The following is an 18,202-nucleotide window of genomic DNA, read 5'->3' on the forward strand; positions in this document are numbered from 1 at the left end:
GTTTGAGCTTGTGTCTTTATTCACCTTGATCTTCAGTAGTGGATAGCTCCTTTGCCACTTCCCGCTTCCGATCTTCTATAGCGGTGTCTGCCCCAGTCATACCTGCAGACTTAAGTACAAACAGGATCACTTGAGTTTTTAGATATACTTGCACAGAAACGTATTTAGTCTTTAAATAGGTCAAATTAATAGTTTAGTATTCTTTTTTCTATATAGATTAAGTACATTTGAAAATTCAGTGACCAATGAAAACAGTATTAATTGAACTTTCATCAAATGGTCCAATGTCAGTGATTCTGTTGCCTTATGAAATTCACCTTTTCTAACTAGATCAATTTCACAAGCATGCAAACAGAAGAAAGCATGGTCTGCTGCTAACCCTAGACTACTCTGACCTTTTCTAACTCCCCACTATTTGTCAAGATACAAGGATTAGCTTAAGCAGAGAGAAAGAAATCACAAATTAGGAGGGAAACATCCAGGAAGCTAGGTAAGCACCTGGAGCACAATGCACACATTCTACAAAACAGCAATGGTGTACTAACCCATTGGCATGCAATGCATCAGTTAGTTGAAAAGGAAATTTGGAGTAACAAAATACATTCCCACTGTGCTGGGGCTTTGTAAAATAAACAGAAAGGGAATGAATTATAAAGTGCTAAGTTCCACTCATTACTTCCAATGGAACGCTTCGAAGATCCAGACTGAGCAGCTTAGTTCATTATTTTGGGTGCTCCTCTTAGCCGGGTTAATAAGAGTGTCTGATTACAATACTCAAAAAGCATGTAGGTGATTATCTTTCCAAGAGGTGACACCTGACATGCCAAAACTAATTCCTCCATAAAATACTGAAGTTTAAACATGGTTAGCAACGTTTTCCTGAAGTTGGACAAAATGGAAAACATTTAACCGGCAAGAACTATAATTGTGTTTTTTACATTGACCTGCATTCCCAACTTTTCTGCTCATCCTGCTTCCCTCTAAAACCTTCTTATATCTTTTCCAATGTTTGTCATCATTTCCAATTTATTCCCTCAATTTCGAAGTCCAGATCATTAACAGATATAGCATATTGCTGTATATTAACATATATAGCAAGAGAAAGAGGCCCAAATAAAAACCTCTAATGAAAACCTATCACTTTCTAAAACAAAAATATTTTCCTTCACTCTAATTTTGGTTTTTCCCCTCCAATTGTCTCCTTTCACAGAGCTACATTCCCTTAACTCCTTGGGACATTTTCTTCGTTGCGAGTCATTCATGCTACAGTGCCTTATCAAATGCCTTCTTTAAAAAAAAAGTTACTGTAGCACCTGTATGCTCTCTTTCAAAAAAAATTAAGATTAACAAGCCTATCATATGCGGTTTTATTGCATTCTTCTTTCCTGAAGGGGGCAGAAACATTTGTCAACCTCCAGTTCTCTGGCACCATTTTCCTTTCCGCTGAATTTCAGGAATTCAAGGTCTCCATTATTTCCTCCCAAGCATCACTCAGGATCTTCGGGTGCAAACAATGAGGTCCTAAAATTGTCTCCCTTAGTTTTCAGTAACTTCTTGAACACTATCTTTCTTTGAAAAATAACATCCACTAGCTTGAACAATTCACTATCTGCCTCTATTATGAAAATAAGCACGTACTTATTTAGTATTTCTGCCATTCTCTCATTCGCTATTCATCTGTTTACTAATACGTCTATATACCAATAGGTTTTCCATGACTATCCACTGCAAGCCTAACTTAAATGGTCAATATACATGTTGGGATTCATATAGCTCCACGTGCTACAGGATTGCACTTATCAGTAATCTTGTAAATTGAACCTCTAACCGTTTGCTCACCTTGCAAGCTTAGTGTCTCACAACAGGTTAAGCAAGCGTTTCATGCTGCTATTATGCAGTGGCTACGCAGATGGTATTTTCCATTAACAAGATGCTGCCGACAGTCCAAAAAGATGTTCTACCACAAAATTGAGCAACATCATGTATGAATTTCAGTGACAGTGCAATGCTAGGTGCATAGCCCATATGTCCCAGTGATTGGTAACATACGAATTAGAAGGAGTAGGCCACTGGACCATTAGAGCCTGCTCCACCATTCAATAAGGCCATGGCTGACCTGATTGTAACCCCAATTTGACAATTCCACCCATCCCGATAGATTCTTGATAAGCAATGGGGTGAAAGGCTATCTCTACCTCTGCCTTAAAAACATTCAAAGACTCAGATTCCACTGCCTTTTGAGGAAGGCAGTTCCAAAGACTCTCAACCCTCAGAGAAAAAAGTTCTCATCTCTGTCCCAAATGGGCGACAAGTTATTGTTAAACAGTGGCCCCTAGTACTAGATTCTCTCACAAGAGGAAACATTCGCTCCACATCAACCACGTCAAGACCCCTCAGGATCTTATAAGTTTCAATCAAGTCGCCTCTTACTCTTCTAAACTCCAGCGAATACAAGCCTAGCCTGCCCAACCATTCCTCATAAAACAACCCGCCCAATCCAGGTATTAGTTTAGTAAACCTTCTTTGAACTGCTTCCAATGCACTTACATCCTTTCTTAAATAAGGAGACCAATACTGTACACCAGTACTCCAGATGTGGTCTCACCAACACCCTGTATAACTGAAGCATAACCTCCCTACTTTTGTATTCAATTCCCCTCGCAATAAACGATAATATTCTATCAGCTTCCCTAATTATTTGCTGTACCTGCATTCTAGCCTTTTGCGATTCATGCACTCGGACACCCAGATCCCACTGTATCTCAGAGCCCTACAATCTCTCACCATTTAGATAATATGCTTTGATTTTATTTTTCATGCCAAAATGGACAATTTTCCCACAACATACTCCATTTGCCAGGTCTTTGCTCACTCACTTAACCCATCTATATCCCTTTGCAGCCCCTCTTGCGTTTTCTTCACATCTTACTATCCTACCTAACTTTGTGTCATCAGCAAATTTAGCAACCGTACCTTCCATCCCTTTATCCAAGTCATTTAAATAAGTAAAAATTTGAGGCCTCAGCAGTGATCCCTGTGGTACACCTCTTGTTACATCTTGCCAACCAGAAAAAGACCCATTTATGCCTACCCTTTGTTTCCTGTTATCTAGCCAATCTTCTACCCATGCCAGGATGTTACTCACACACCATGAGCTTTTATTTTTCACAATGACCTTTGATGTGGCACCTTATCAAATGCCTTCTGCAAATCTAAGTACAGTACATCCATCTTTATCCACAGCATATGTTATTTCAAAGAACTCCAATAAATCGGTTAAACATGATTTCCCTTTCACAAAACCATGTTGGACTCTGTCTGATTGGCTTTAATAATTCCAAGTGCCCTACTATAACGTCTTTACAAATAGCTAACATATTCCCGATGACAGATGTTAAGCTAACTGGCCTGTAGCTTCCCACTTTTTGTCTCCCTCCCTTTTAGAATAAGGGAGTTTCATTTGCTATTTTCCAATCCAACAGAACCTTCCCCGAATCTAGGGAATTTTGCAAAACTGAAATGAATGCATCAACTATCTTATTAGCCACTTCTAAGATCTTAGGATGAAATCAATCAGGACCCTGGGACTTGTCAGCCTGCAGCTCCAACAATTTTCTCAGTATCACTTCCTTGGTGATTGTAGTTTTTTCAGGGTTCCTCCCTCCCTTCCACTTCCTGATCTACAGCTATTTCTAGAATGTTACTTGTATCCCCTATAGTGAAGACCGATGCAAAATATCGGTTCAATTCATCTGTCATCTCCTTATTTTCCCTTATTAATTCCCCAGGTTCATTTCCTATTGGACCAACGCTTACTTTGATAACTTTTTTTAAAAATATCTATAGAAACTTACTGTCTTTATATTTCTAGTTAGCTTTCTCTTGTTCTCTAATTTTTCCTTATCAATATTTTGGTCATTCTTTGCTGTTATCCAATTTTCTGACCTGTCACCCACCTTTGTGCAATTATATGTTTTTAAGTTTGATACTATTTTTTTTTAGTTAACAACAGGTGGTAGGTCCTCCCCTTGGAATTGTTCTTGCTAATTGGAATGTATCTATTCTATGTATTCTGAAATATCCCCGTAAATGTCCACTGCATCTCTGTTGATCTATTCCTTAACCTCATTTGCCAGTTCACTTTAGGAAGCTCTGCTTTCATGCCCTCATAATTGCCCTTATTTAAATTTAAAATACCAGTCTTGGACCCACACTTCTCGCCCTTAAACTGAAGGTAAAATTCAATCATATGATGGTCACAGCTACCCATGGGCACCTCCATTACGAGGTCTTTAATTAATCCCATCTCATTGCACAATACCAGGTCTAACCTTGCCTGCTCTCTGGTTCGTGCCAGAACATGCTGTTCAAAGAAACTATTCTGAAAACATTCTATGAATTCCTCAGCTAGGCTACCTTTGTCCATCTGATTTTCCCAGTCTATATGCAGATTAAAATCCCCCATGATTATCGCCGTACCTTTCTGGCAAGCTCCCATTATTTCTTCATTTATACCTTGTCCTACCATATGGTTAGTTAGGGGCTGTACACCACTCCCATAATTGAATTCTTGCCTTTACCATTTCTCACCCAGAAAGTTTCTACAGCCTGGTTTCCTGAACTTAGGTCATCTCTCTCTACCGTGTTAATACCATCATTGATTAACAGAGCTGCCTCTCCACCTTTTCCTAGCTTTCTGTCCTTCCTAAATGTTATATACCTTTCAAAATTCAGGCCCCAATCTATGTCATCCTGCAGCCGTGTCTCTGTAATGGCTATCTACTTATTTATTTCTATTTCTGCTAACCAGTTCATCTGTTTTGTTTGGAATGCTACATACATTCAGAAAGAGTTTTTAGTTTTGTCCTTTCGTTATTTTTGTAACCTCTAGCCTTATCTTCTGATTTACGTTTAGATTTGCACTCCCTGTAATCTGGTCCTTTCTCACAGTCTGTTTATCTCTTCCCACATTAATACCTTTCTCTCTTGCCTTTTCTCTACACTTTGATTAATCACACCTTCCCAAATTTGATCCCTTGCCCCCACTATTTAGGTTAAAACCCTCTCTACTTCCCTAACTATGCAACTCACTGGAAAACTAATCCCAGCACGGTTGAGGTGTAGACCTTCTCAACAGTACAGCCCCCATTTTCCACAGTACTGGTGCCAATGCCCCACGAACCGGAACCCATTTCTCCCACATGAGTCTTTGAGCCACATATTCATCCCTCTAATTTTATGTACCTGAAGCCAATTTGCACATAGCTCAGGCAATAATCCGGAGGTTCTGCTTTTTAATTAAGGGCTCCCCATACTCTCTATGCAGAACCTCTTTCCTAGTTCTACCTATGTCAATGGTACCTACATGGACCACACAACTGGACCCTCCCCCTCCCACTGCAAGTTCTTCTCCAGCCCTGTGCAGATGTCCCAAATCCTGGTACCAGACACGCAACAGACATCTGGACTCTTGCTCTTTGCTGCAGAAAACAGTGTCAATCCCCCTCACTATACTGCCCCTACTACCACTAGATTATTTTTTTCTCCCCCACTTGAATGACCTCCTGTGCCACAGTACCATGGTCAGTTTGTCCATCCACCCTGCAACCCCCACTCATACAAACAAGCCGAGAGAACCTCAAACCTATTGGACAATTGCAAAGACTAAGGCTCCAGCACTCCTGCCCTCTGGGTCCCCTTACCTGCCTCACTCACACCCTCCTGTCCCTGACCACTGACCAAATCAGAAGATCCTATCCTAAGTGGTGCGACTGTCTCATGATATAAAGCATCCAGGAAACATTCTCCCTCCCCAGTGTGTCGCAATGTCTGCAGCTCAGCCTCCAGCACAATGACTCTGAGCTGAAGCTCCTTGAACTGCAAACACTTACTGCAGATGTGTTTGTCCTAGATGACAATGGCATCCAGAAGCTCCCACGTGGTGCAGCCTTGACATATCACCTGTCCTGCCACCCTTAATGTGTTTTAATTAATTACTTAAATTATATTTTTCACTAATTTATTTTCCTTTTTAATATATTTTATTAACTTTATCACTAGTTTGTATACTATTTTAAACATTAGGACTGGAATAGACCTTAACCACCTACCCGATACTAACCAAACAGCTAACTGCTTTCCTTGTAGTAGAGTAAGAATCTATTCCTACAAGGTGGAAAAGTTAGAAAAAGCAAAAGGAAAGAAACACCTCCTTCCCCTCCTCACTAAACCCCCCCACTCACCAAACTCCCAAGTATGCACTCAGTTCCAAAGCTGCACTAGTACATCTCAGCAATTAGTTGATCGAATCAAACAGCATGAACCTTCATTTGTTTGTAATAGGCAGAGTACAGACTGTACTCAACTAGTTCATGCTTGCAAAACCCAAAACATCTACTCTTCGAGTGGGAAGCACTTGCTGAACAATCCTGAATGTGCGAATAACGACACTGACAGCCAATTTAAGATAATCAGTTGAGCTCTTAACCTGGCTCATTTACGCTGGCTAGAAGCAATGTACATTCATACAAGGATCAGTTGTCTGCAAACAGAAGAAATATGTTCAAGCCTTGCATCTTTTGGAATCACCGAGGAACCTGGGCAGCCTATAGTTCTACGTTGCTTTCCCCATGACAACACCTCAACCAGAGTCGACTTGCTGACCAATCAACACTCTTTTCCTCAGTCGTATAAATTGTTGTGATTGTTTGAAATTTGCCATTCTTGCATTTGTCCTGCTGGGTGCAAGACAAAAAAAAACTTCAGCATCGTGTGTTCTATGTTTCAGCAATATTCAAAAACTGAAAAGTCACCTGGCCAAAATGGTAGTAGCCAGAAAGTCCCGGAACTGAAACAAGTTGGGAAAGAGGGTGGCAGAGAGTGACTTGAATGTTGCAAAACAATTTGGAAATGGGTATTAGGTCAAAGAACTGGTAAATGAACACCCTGTTCAAGATCTGGGGGAAAATAAGTGTTGTTAGGAGATTATAGGCTAATTAATTTTATTTCAGTTTTAAGTAAAGAGTTTAGAAGAATGAGAGCTAATCCAATTGAAACATATAACATTCTTAAGATGCATGACAGAGTAGACACTAATAAAATGTTTCCCATTGCTGGGGAATCTAGAACACAGGGTCACAGTCTGAAAATAAGGGGTCAGTCTTTCAGGGCTGAGATGAAGAGAAATTTCTACACTGTTGGGAGAACCACATTTTTACAAACTGGATTTTTCTTTGAAAATCTGAAAGGACATTGCGTTATTTGGGCCTCTGGATGCTGAACTGGAGTTTTTTTCTTATAAACGGCCATAAATCCACCATGAAACTGTCAACAAGTATGCCTTCTCTAAAAAAAATCATCTGATCAGCCTAGTACTTTAAGAGGGAAGGAGCTGTGCACTTGTTTACATTGCAGTTACTTTAAGTGATGAAAAAAACTGGTTTAACGGCAAAAAACCAATGAGTTATTGGAAATCACATGACTGGGATGAGCTTTAAGCTTTGGACTTGTATTTTTTGAGTTCAATTGGGATTGAACTGAGAAAGTAAAACGGCTGCCCAGCTCAACTTCTTGCCTCGCCTGAAATTAGGTTGTTGGCAGTATCCAGCTAAGAATCCTCAGCTCAGTGGAGCTTATCCATTTTTGGAAACCTGAGGCGCTGAGAAGGAGGAATGGCCCAGCTATAATCTCCACCACAGCAAAGCTCCACTGGTGAGAGCCATCAGACATCTACTGGGACCAGCTCCAGATCAACAGTGCAAGACTCTGTGAGCTTTATCCTTTACTTTTACAATGCCTATCCTCTAAAGCCCATCTCTGCACAGAGACCCTGTTTGTCCTGTTTGTGTATTTGTGCATGTGCGCGTTCTGGGGTATTTTTAAAAATAGACAGTTATACTTCCACAGTGCAATTGTGTGTTAACTAACCTTGCAACTTTGATTTATTATAAAACAAAACTTAAAAAAAAACATGAGTTTATTGAAAGAAGCCTGGTTAAAGTCTCTTTCATTCTGAGTCTAACAGTGGCAAAGGTAAATAATTAACCATTTTGGTGAGTGAATTAAACTTTTAAAACTAAGTGCAGCCTGCGGAGTATTGGGGCTAGGTAAACTGTGCACTCCTCCCATTTCGGTCGTAACACCATTCAAAAAGCTGTGGGCAAACAGCCTACTCCTTTTCCTACTTATGTTCTTCTAGAAGAAACTTGTCAAAATGAAGGTAGAAAGAGAGGATTTCACAGAATCGCAGAATTGATATTGTGCAGGAGGCCATTTGGCACATCGTGTCTATACCAGTTCACCAAATGAGCAGATTGCAAGAATGTGTCTAAATGCATGATGCAGGAATTTGTGCTGGAATATCTTTTTTCTTGCATTTATATAAATGATTTGATCATGGGCACAGGAGGAAAAATCACTGAAATTTGCTCATGATACAAATTAGGGAACCTGACAGAGTCAGAATGCAAGCAAACCTAAAACAGGTTTATGGAGTGGGCAAGCAAAAACATAGAACAGGGAAACCAGCCATTTGCCCATACCAGTCCACATTGACATTTACCCTTGTTGTAAGCAAATGGCTCTGATCAAATTTACCCACTTGTTTTCCGATTCTTTTAGCACCTTTTTTCTTCATTCACCCATCCAATCTTACATTGAATACTGACAGTTCATGTCTCAACAAGTAACCATAGGAATGAATCTCATGACTCTGTCAACAAGTTTTTCTTACATTTAGTGTCAGTTGTGGCTCGGTTGGTAGCACTCACCTCTGACTCAGCAGGTTGTGGGTTCAAGTCCCACTTCCAGTACTTGAGCACAAAATTCAAGACTGACACTCCAGTGCAGCATGTAGGCAGTGTTGCATTGTGGGAAGTGTTGTCTTTTGAACAAGGCGTTAAAGTGAGGCCCCATCTGTCCACACGGGTGGATGTAAAGTAACTTATCTCCTGAATCCCCAAAGCTTATCATCCATCTACAAGACAGAAGTGTGATGGAATACACTCCATTTGCTTGGATAAGTGCAGCTCCAACAACACTCAAGAAGCTCAACACCATCCAGTACAAAGCAGTTTACATGATTGGCACCCCATCCACCACCTTCAACATTCTCTCCCTCCACCACTGATGTACAGTGGCATCAGTGTGTACCACCATCTGCAAGTTGCACTGCAGAAACTCACCAAGGCTCCTTCGACAGTGCCTTCCAAACCCATGACCTCTTACCGCCTAAAAGGGCAAAAGCAACAAACACATGGGAACACCACCACCTGCATGTTCCCCTCCATCCTGATTTGAAACAACATCACCGTTCTTTCAGTCACTGGATCAAAATCCTGGAACTCCCTTCCTAACAGCATTGTAGGTGTACCTGCACCAGATGGACTGCAGCAGTTCAAGGTGGCAGCTCACCATCAGCTTCTCAAGGGCAATTAGGGATGGCCTTGCCAGCAATGTCTATGTCCCATGAAAGAATAAAACAAAGATCCCATGGCGCTTTTTTGAAAAGCAGATGAGTACCCCAGTGTCCTGGCCAATTTTTATCCCTCAATCAACATGAAATGTTATCTGGTCATTATCACATTGTTATTTATGGGAGCTTGCAGTACCCAAACAAGCTGCTCGTTTCCTACATTACAATATTGACTGCATTTCAAAAGTAATTCATTGGCTGTAAAGCACTTTAGATAACCATGGTTGTCTATATAAACGAAAGTTTTTTAAAAATCTTTCATGTGTGACCCGATTCAAGGTCCCTCAATTACTGGGAACTGTATGCTTCTAGCTATTCTGTCTTATCATTTTAAACATTTCCCCCCAGATTCTGCATTATTCAAATGCTTTTAAAAAAGCCAAAAGGTAAGTTACAGGCACTGTGCCATACAGCAAAATTTGCAACACATTTTTCGAACTGTAAGACTTCACCAATTAGAGAGAGATATTGCATTACAGGTGAATGGATTTATAAAGAATCCAGATCAAAAAGGCTATTAAAATGCAAATTAAATTCTAATACACGTGCACTGACAATCAAGCAAGGCAATGTTATTGGATTTACATAAGATATTGGATAGGCCATAGCTGCAGTACTGCATTACATTTTGTGCATCTGGTTTTGGGGAGGGTACCAGTCATGGCAAGAGACGATGAAGACTCACCAGAGTATTAGGAATTACACATTATAACTATGGAGAAAGACTTTATTCCCCTGGAACAGAGAGGGTAAAAGACATTTTCAAAATAATGGAAGGCTTTGAGAGAATAAATAATGATTTTTTTTTCATGCAAATTGGTAATAAGGGACCAGAGTCATATTTGAAAAGGAAGTATATAAAAGACTGGAGAAAAGCAATTAGAGTTTAAATTGAAGAGCTAGCACCAGCATGATGTGCCCAATGGTTTCCTGCTGTGCTGTAAAATGCATGCACCTAACAGCTGTAGTGATTGTCAGGCATGGCTACTTGCGGGATTACTGTCACTGTGACAATCAAAGTTAGTTTTACGAATGTCATACACCCAAATGTATACCTGATCCGGGTACATCCCAAATATGCTGGCTTAAGAAGTTCTGGCAAATTTTTGATGATTCTGGCATCTGCCAAAGTAATGCACCAGTAGACTGTAGTGACATCAAGAGGGTCCTGTTCAGATGAATTTGTGAAAACGTACTGACATTGTTCAGAGTGAAATTGGACACTGGGAGGCAGAGCTTTACCTTAAGAATAAAAAGGTTTCTCAGGCTCAAGCCATGGCAGAATATCATTGCCAGCTATTGTTTTCATTGTGCTTAGATCATTGCAACTGATGTAAGTAAATTTAAAACGTTCTTTCACATGAGCACTCAAAGACAGGAAGCCCTAGGGTCACCCAGTCTGCTCCATCTCTAACAGAGTGCCTGAGAGGCCAATTCAGGGTATTTGGATTTGTCTTTGGGCTTCCGCACACCCAATTTCAACACAACAATCAACACACACAAAAAATGTAACACAAGTTACTTCATTCCATCTAGGGAGAGCATTGGAAACTGTTCAGAAAATAGGCAAAGTAAAACTTCACAGGTAGCAAAGTCAGTGTCTAGAGAAAATAAAAACAGCAGAGAAAGACCTTCCTGTGTTGCAGTTATTCCAGATTTTGAGTTTTTTTTTAATCAGATGGAACTCGGAACAAGATGTAGACAGAAACGACATACAGCAGTATAAAGAAAGAATTTCCCTCTCTCTCAAACTGAAACAGCACTCAGGTAATTCACATTGATTGAAAGATGAAAATACTGATGATTGCCCAGCAGGAGTCACTCTTATAGGTTGGGAGGAGCAACAAGAGGTTGTGTGGATGCAACCAAAATGATTCAAGTTATATTACCATTTCCTAACTGGTCTGGATGAATTGACATACAATAACGACATTGTCTAAAATGCCTTGTATTTGAATGAACCTGCAATTAAGCAACTGACTGTATTCTGAGGTAATACTTTTTACTGCACTGTCCAAAGAAGGGTTTTGGTGTTATTCCACATTATCTCCAATAAAATAATTTTATGCAACCTTAATATGCTAAGATAGAGGTTCACTTTAAAACACATTAAAATTTTGAAATTCCAGTTTAGAGCCATTCATTTTGTTCATTTCAACCTTTACAATCAGGGATTGCAGATTGAAATACTGAAATGAACTTATTTTTCTCACCACTGTATCACAAGAATAATACGTAAAATTAAAATTCTAACAAGATTTGCAAGAAATAAACCATTTAGTTTTCATTCTTGGCTTCAAAGTGCAGTTCACTGATAGTTTCAAAATTTTCAGTCACATATCAAAGCAATGTCTTATCAATATCACTAAATAACGAGAATTTTAAATAATATGTTGTAAGCACTTTATAATAATCTATCTCACAATTTAGCACAATAATTTGGTGAAAAAGCAACACAATGGAATTGTAAGCAAATGTTTCGAACACAGCTCACAAAGTACAGAGGGACTAGATCACTTCCCAAAACCTTCTGACTTCTGAACAAATGCTTTTCATCTGCAAGTGTCACTTAATCATTCCAAAATTGAATGAGGTGAGGGGGGTTGCAGAGAAAAAAGCAGAGAGGTTGCTTTTTGATACAAAAGTCCATACAGCTCAGTTAAGCATCAAGAAATTTGCCATTTTTATTCCATTCGTTGATGATACATGTGAAAAGAATGTAATTCCCAATTACTGCATGAACAGTACATAAACTTCTAATTAAATAGTACATCTGATTGAGAATGCGACAATGTCAACATTTTATAGCAGCAATATAATGCAAAGCTAACTTTTATAAAACTTGATGCTTTTTTCTTTACCAAAACAAAATCACTTCCCAACTGGGGCTTTCTTAACACACCATATACAGCAATATCAGGAAAAAATTGGCACCAAAACAATGGCTGAGATATTTTCAGCTTTTATGTCGGCTCCACCTATCCCAAATTACTTCCTTCTGACTGGTTATTGAAGTCTCAATGATACGTTGAAATAAAAAACCATCCACTAGCTACTCACAACTGAAGCTGTTAGATCATCATGTGAAGGCGTTTCATATTAAAAGTTCTATTCTACTGCCTTTCTTTTCACTCTCAGACTTAAGCTGTCCCAGTTATGGTGGACATACTACTTTTATTTCACACTAAAAAAAAACTGCAGTATTATCACAAAGTTACATTTGCAGTTAACAAAATGCTGCAGATGCTATGCTAGTCGTCAACAATGCACATCATGAACTACTTGATGTAGCAGACATTTTTAAGCCCATAACTGAACAGGGTAAAGGCACAAAACAAACCAAAATGCTTAACAAAGTCCAAATGGATACCACATATACAGCCAAATTGCCAACCTACTCAAAATATTTTAACTGATTCAATAAATATATGCAAGCTCCCAGAGTACACAATGCTCTACAGTAGAGATAGCAAAGAGCATTGCTTGAGAAGGACTGCAGCTGATGTCATGAACAACACATTTAAGAGTTTCAAGCAGCAAAGTTAACCCATGGACAGTTTTCACTGAGTACTGTTTGTTGACAACACTTTTAGTTTAAATGAAAATTAAATTCAGTATCATTTGTACTGAGTACTGCATTGACTACAAGTCAATGAGAGCTCAAAAACTAAACAATTCAACAACAAAGCTTATTTTTGTGACTAGTAAATCAAAATACTTTTGGACTACAAAATGCATCAGATACAATTATCCACCCAATTGTTAGCAACAATTTTGCTCAGATCTATCACATACAAGGTATGTATGTAGATGCTCAAGCTATTATAACATGGTATTATGAATAGAAATAGAATACGCGATATTGTATTTCCTGATAAAGAAACACTAAATTTTCGAAGTACAACTTGCTACAGCCAACAAAATGAATATCAATGCAGCTAATTTTCACAACAAGCCAAAACGACTTCAGATGACTGTACATTTAAGCTCATCTGACAATAGTATAAATGTGCAGAAACTAGAAAAATAGTGCAGGCGTGCATGAGAAGTCCTCAAGGAAGGAAAGATAAAGCAGCATTTTAAAGTCCATAAATATAAATCATTTTCAGTAGAAAACACCATGGAAAAACTACTAAGAAAACTCCCCCATACCCCCTCAGCTTTCTTTCAACACGTATTGAGAAAATAGCGCATATCTCCGTATCAAGGAAAACAGCATAAATTCATGTTGCAGTCACCTACAATTCTCAAAATGATACTGAATTTAATTTTCATTTAAACTAAAAGTGTTGTCAACAAACAGCTAGTATAAAATGTCAATTATACCATGACATCACTGCAAGGTATCTGAATCATGCAACTTCAACTTTGAGATCCACAATGCCATTGGTTGATTGACATCCAATAATGTTCCCAATCAAAATTTTGACAATTTCAGATCACATGTATGTATGACAAGATGGGTCTATCTTGATAATTTAATAGGGCAAAAAATGATATATCAGCTGAAAAAAGTATTTCCAATTTGTCTGAGGATTTTCTTTTTAAAAAACAGACCCCTTTGCTTCTAACGTGTATGTTATATTATTTCAGGATTGCTAAACCTGAGGTCCACAAATATCCACCAAGTTTTCTCAAATGACAAGTGCTATTCTCAACTGCTTGACTAAACATTTCAATTATCAATGCTGTAAGCTTATCAATCTAATGTGAAATAATATAATTTTAAACATTAAAATCTAATCATGTTTAAAATTCCCCAACCAAGTGGCTCTCTTGCACTTTTGTTCAATGCGCTTAACAATTCTCTATGCTACTAATCATTATTCGGATCTTCAAATTTAGGAAAATTATTTGGGAAATCACTCTTTTTGGTCATAAACTATTCTTGAAGATTGCTGATAGATTTGAAAGCACAAAGTAATGTTAGGCCACAAGCAGCAGGTGAAAATTACTTTTATAGAAGGCAAAGCCTGTAAAACTGAAGGCCTACAGGTCATTTTGATATCTCTCCATGGACAAAGATTCAAGCAGTTGCAAACCCTAGTTCCTGCTAAAGACCGTTTCCCAGCTCCTACTCTTCATCTCCCCCTATGGACTATAATTCAATGACCTGAGCATGCTCAATGCAGACACTTGCCTGCAGATTCAGCCATTTCATAACATGACTCTTTACAAACAAAATTATCTGCCATTTTGAGGCTGTTTGAGACAACACTATTGGGGTTAAGCTCTTGATAATCTTTTGAAATTTCATGATGCTGTTTAATTAAATTAAGATATATTTAATACATGAAATACTGACCTGTGTCTTATAACCATGAAAGATAGGATCATACAGATAAAAATACATCTTTCTCTTGGCAGGTCTAAAGTGTTCATAATACACCAAATTTCAAACAAAAATACTGGGCAATTCCACTGCAAGAAACAAGCAACTAAATCTTGGAAGAGTAAAATTTCATTGACGAATGATTAATCCAGGTAATCTGTAGGACTATTAATGCAAAAGAAGGCGGTATGAAAAGAAATACATGCCCCAGCATTTAAAAATCAGCTGTAGATTAATCTTGGATGAAATTCAATCAGCTAAACGAGAGATCTTATTTGACTAACACGTCTTTATTTATTAGAAGATCTGGTTTTGGAGCTAATAAAAAGGGGCTGTTGAATGATTTTTAAGAAGTTCACATATCTCCAAATAAATTGTTTTGTTACAGTATTATACACTAATTGTAATTCAATAAAACTGCTTGCAAAAAGCCTAAAATTCAATTCCAAGAGAAGAATTTTGTGATTTACTGAAAATTGTTCCAGTGGTCTTAAAACATAATATTGAACACCAAGTCTATAGCCATATGTAAAAGCACAGTACATGTGGTTTGAACCAAAATATACATAACGTAATTCTTTGAGAAACTGTCACATCAGCTTAACTACACAACTACTACAGGTAGAAATCTTTTAAATAGGGTAATTTTGCACTACTTTATCCAAATGTCAGACGAAGTACGTTAATACAATACATCAATTCCTTTTGAAGTAATCACGCACAATGGAAAAAATGTAGTACTTAAGCTGAGTGTAGAGTAGCAACAAACTAAATTGAAATGTAATAATTCAATACTAGCCATACTAAAATCCTTCAAAATAGAATTAGAATACCAAAACAGGTTATACCAAATTTGGGTTCATAAGTGTCAAACACAACAAAAAGTAAAGCTAACCAACTTTTAACAAGTGAAGCAAAAACATAGCTGAAAGAACTCAGGATTATTGCCAAGCAGATTTCATCTGCAACTAAATTTATTGAAATAAAATAGAATCAAAATAGCAAGAGAACATACATTATTCTGAAGCACTGTTTCACATCACAATCTCATGTATGTTGTGTAATATTTTCTGAAAGTCTTATGAAGACTGATCTTTGCAGCTGAACTTGAAGGCCACGTTTCCATTTAAACTAGGGGTTTGGAGCTTTGACCATTTTATGTTTTTGTAGAGCAACCACTTGAAAATTAAGTAAAGGAACACCCCTCTCTCCATAAGTCTTACAATACATAAAATACTTGCTATTAACTCTGGAAAATTATTCAATTTTTGACGAATTTAGGCAACCATAAGCAAATGTTATCCTTCCCCACATGCACAATTTATCAGTAGGCCACAGGTACTCATGTATTTGGGATGTGATTCCCTACTTGTTCTAGCTAGTTGCAGCCAAAGGAACAGCTGAGTATGACAAATGCTTCCAGCAAATGTGGACTAGAGAGGATAAAATAAATTAGCCAAGGTTCCAGGCTTCTTGAGGAGTGTGGTTCAGTTTCGATGCTCCCACTGTCTACACTCATAGCCCATGCTTAACTGTAAGAGAGGTATTGTAGGATGGCGACAATGGTGATCGAAGTCAGTGCCTTTTGCAAATGAGAGAAAAAATGTTTTTAAAAAGTGTTGAAATTACAGTGAATAATGACAGTCTAACAAATAATGTAATTTTATCACTAAAAAGATATAAGGGAACAGCCCATTGATAAGCATTTTAAAAGTGAATAGTTTGAAAATAATTAAGATTATTTCACTGTAGCCACTTTTTCTTAATAAAAACTTATTGCAGGTGAACAACAAACAGGCAAATCACTTGAAAAAGAATCTTTTTACAAATTGAAATTGTACTTGAAGTGGAAAAGGCTTAGGGTTGTAAAAGACAGCATAAATAGTGCATTTTCACTTCATTTTTTTTTAAAAAGGGCAGTTTTGTGGCAGACTTGCATCAATATCTGAATTGAGACACCCATATGTATTCCACTGTTTAAAAATACAGCATAAAAAAATACCAAGAACACCGATCTACTCTGGTTGTATCTAAATCCAGGTCCCAGACTTCTCCAGCCAACCACTCAATGCACAGCAGGGAAAAGATCTGAATTCATATTTAAAATGTCCTATTGCAATACAACACAAATACCTCAATCAGTTTCAAAAACATGGTTCAATTAGCGGATAAAATTAATACTTTCTCCCATTTCTGCTGCGGACAAATTCTACATTACAAAAATTGACTTAACCCTCTGTGTCCTAACTGTATTGTATCGCCTATGGCTTCCCCAAGTTCTAAAATCTCATTACAGGCCGCTGTTACACTCAAGTCCCATGTGGCTTAACTTCAATAATTAGCAATAAATAAGTGAGATTAGAAACCTACAAAAACACACACGAACACCAAGGAAGTCATCTACAACCATTTAGGGAATAGGCCAATAACCACTGGGGAGAATAGCTAAGTGAAATTTGGTATTATTTTATATTCAGACACAAATGTGTACAGTATAACTAGAAGCACACATATGCATTTCAGTTTGCATATGTACATTAAAACAAAGAAGAAAGGGAAAACCATGTTAGGATACCAAAACATCATAATGCATCATATTGCAAGCACTGAAGGCCAGGCATTACTGTTACATCATGATTAAAATTATTTCATGCTCAATTATTGAAAATACTGAAGCAGCTTAAAATCCATACATTCCTTTCCTTTGGTGAGAAGCTCTCCGTTAAGATTTTTTTGTTAACAGCTCACTGTACTGCACTGCTAATACAATCAACTATGGAACATGTCAATTTATGAAATTCTTTTGACAACGTATCAATCCCCATAAAACCATCTTAAAAGAGAGCTATAATAAATTGCCAGATTTTGCTCATTTGTCCCACAACATTAACATCAATTCATTGCCTTTCAGAATTACAATGCTAAGTAGACAGTCAAATGCTAAATGGTGGCATCTACAATACAAAACGTGCTATCCTATGTCTTCAGATGCAGACATGTACAAAAACCCATAGACAAAGATAAAAATTATTTCCTGATAAAAGACATGAGTGCTAGTAGGCTACTGTAATACACATTTATGAAGAAAAACACAAACCAATAAGCTGGAGCAGTACACAACCAATATCAAAACGCCTTTCCTTTCATAAAATCACTAGTGTTTACCTCAGGTTCAAAGAATTGTGAGCAAATGCTACAGCTTCAATTCAATTAAGTGAGCACGCTCAATGAAGACTACTAAACAGCACTGTATTTAAAAATTCAACCATTTATGGATACTATTTGCATGCAGACTCAAGGTCAATAATTTTCAATTGAATTAGTTGCGACAATTAATTGGGGATTCAATTCATTTTGCAAAAGTTGCAGCTTCTTTAAGCTATGACTTAAGTGGGGTG

The 18,202-nt window shown here is 37.8% G+C and overlaps 1 protein-coding gene across 14 annotated transcripts in view; it reads right to left on the reverse strand.

The window, feature by feature from the left end:
* ehmt1b (euchromatic histone-lysine N-methyltransferase 1b) overlaps positions 1–18,202 on the reverse strand; it is a 171,579-nt gene that overhangs the window by 111,154 nt on the left and 42,223 nt on the right. For 12 of the 14 annotated variants that reach the window (XM_041192991.1, XM_041192994.1, XM_041192999.1 and 9 more), the window contains one exon: positions 25–109. In XM_041192991.1, coding sequence (XP_041048925.1) covers positions 25–109 — 85 coding nt within the window. Of the gene's footprint in view, positions 1–24; positions 110–10,527; positions 10,558–18,202 lie in introns of those variants that run through there. The other 2 variants (XM_041192992.1, XM_041192996.1) reach the window with 2 other exon arrangements.

Source organism: Carcharodon carcharias, chromosome 8 (assembly GCF_017639515.1).
Source record: "Carcharodon carcharias isolate sCarCar2 chromosome 8, sCarCar2.pri, whole genome shotgun sequence".
NCBI lineage: Eukaryota > Metazoa > Chordata > Chondrichthyes > Lamniformes > Lamnidae > Carcharodon > Carcharodon carcharias.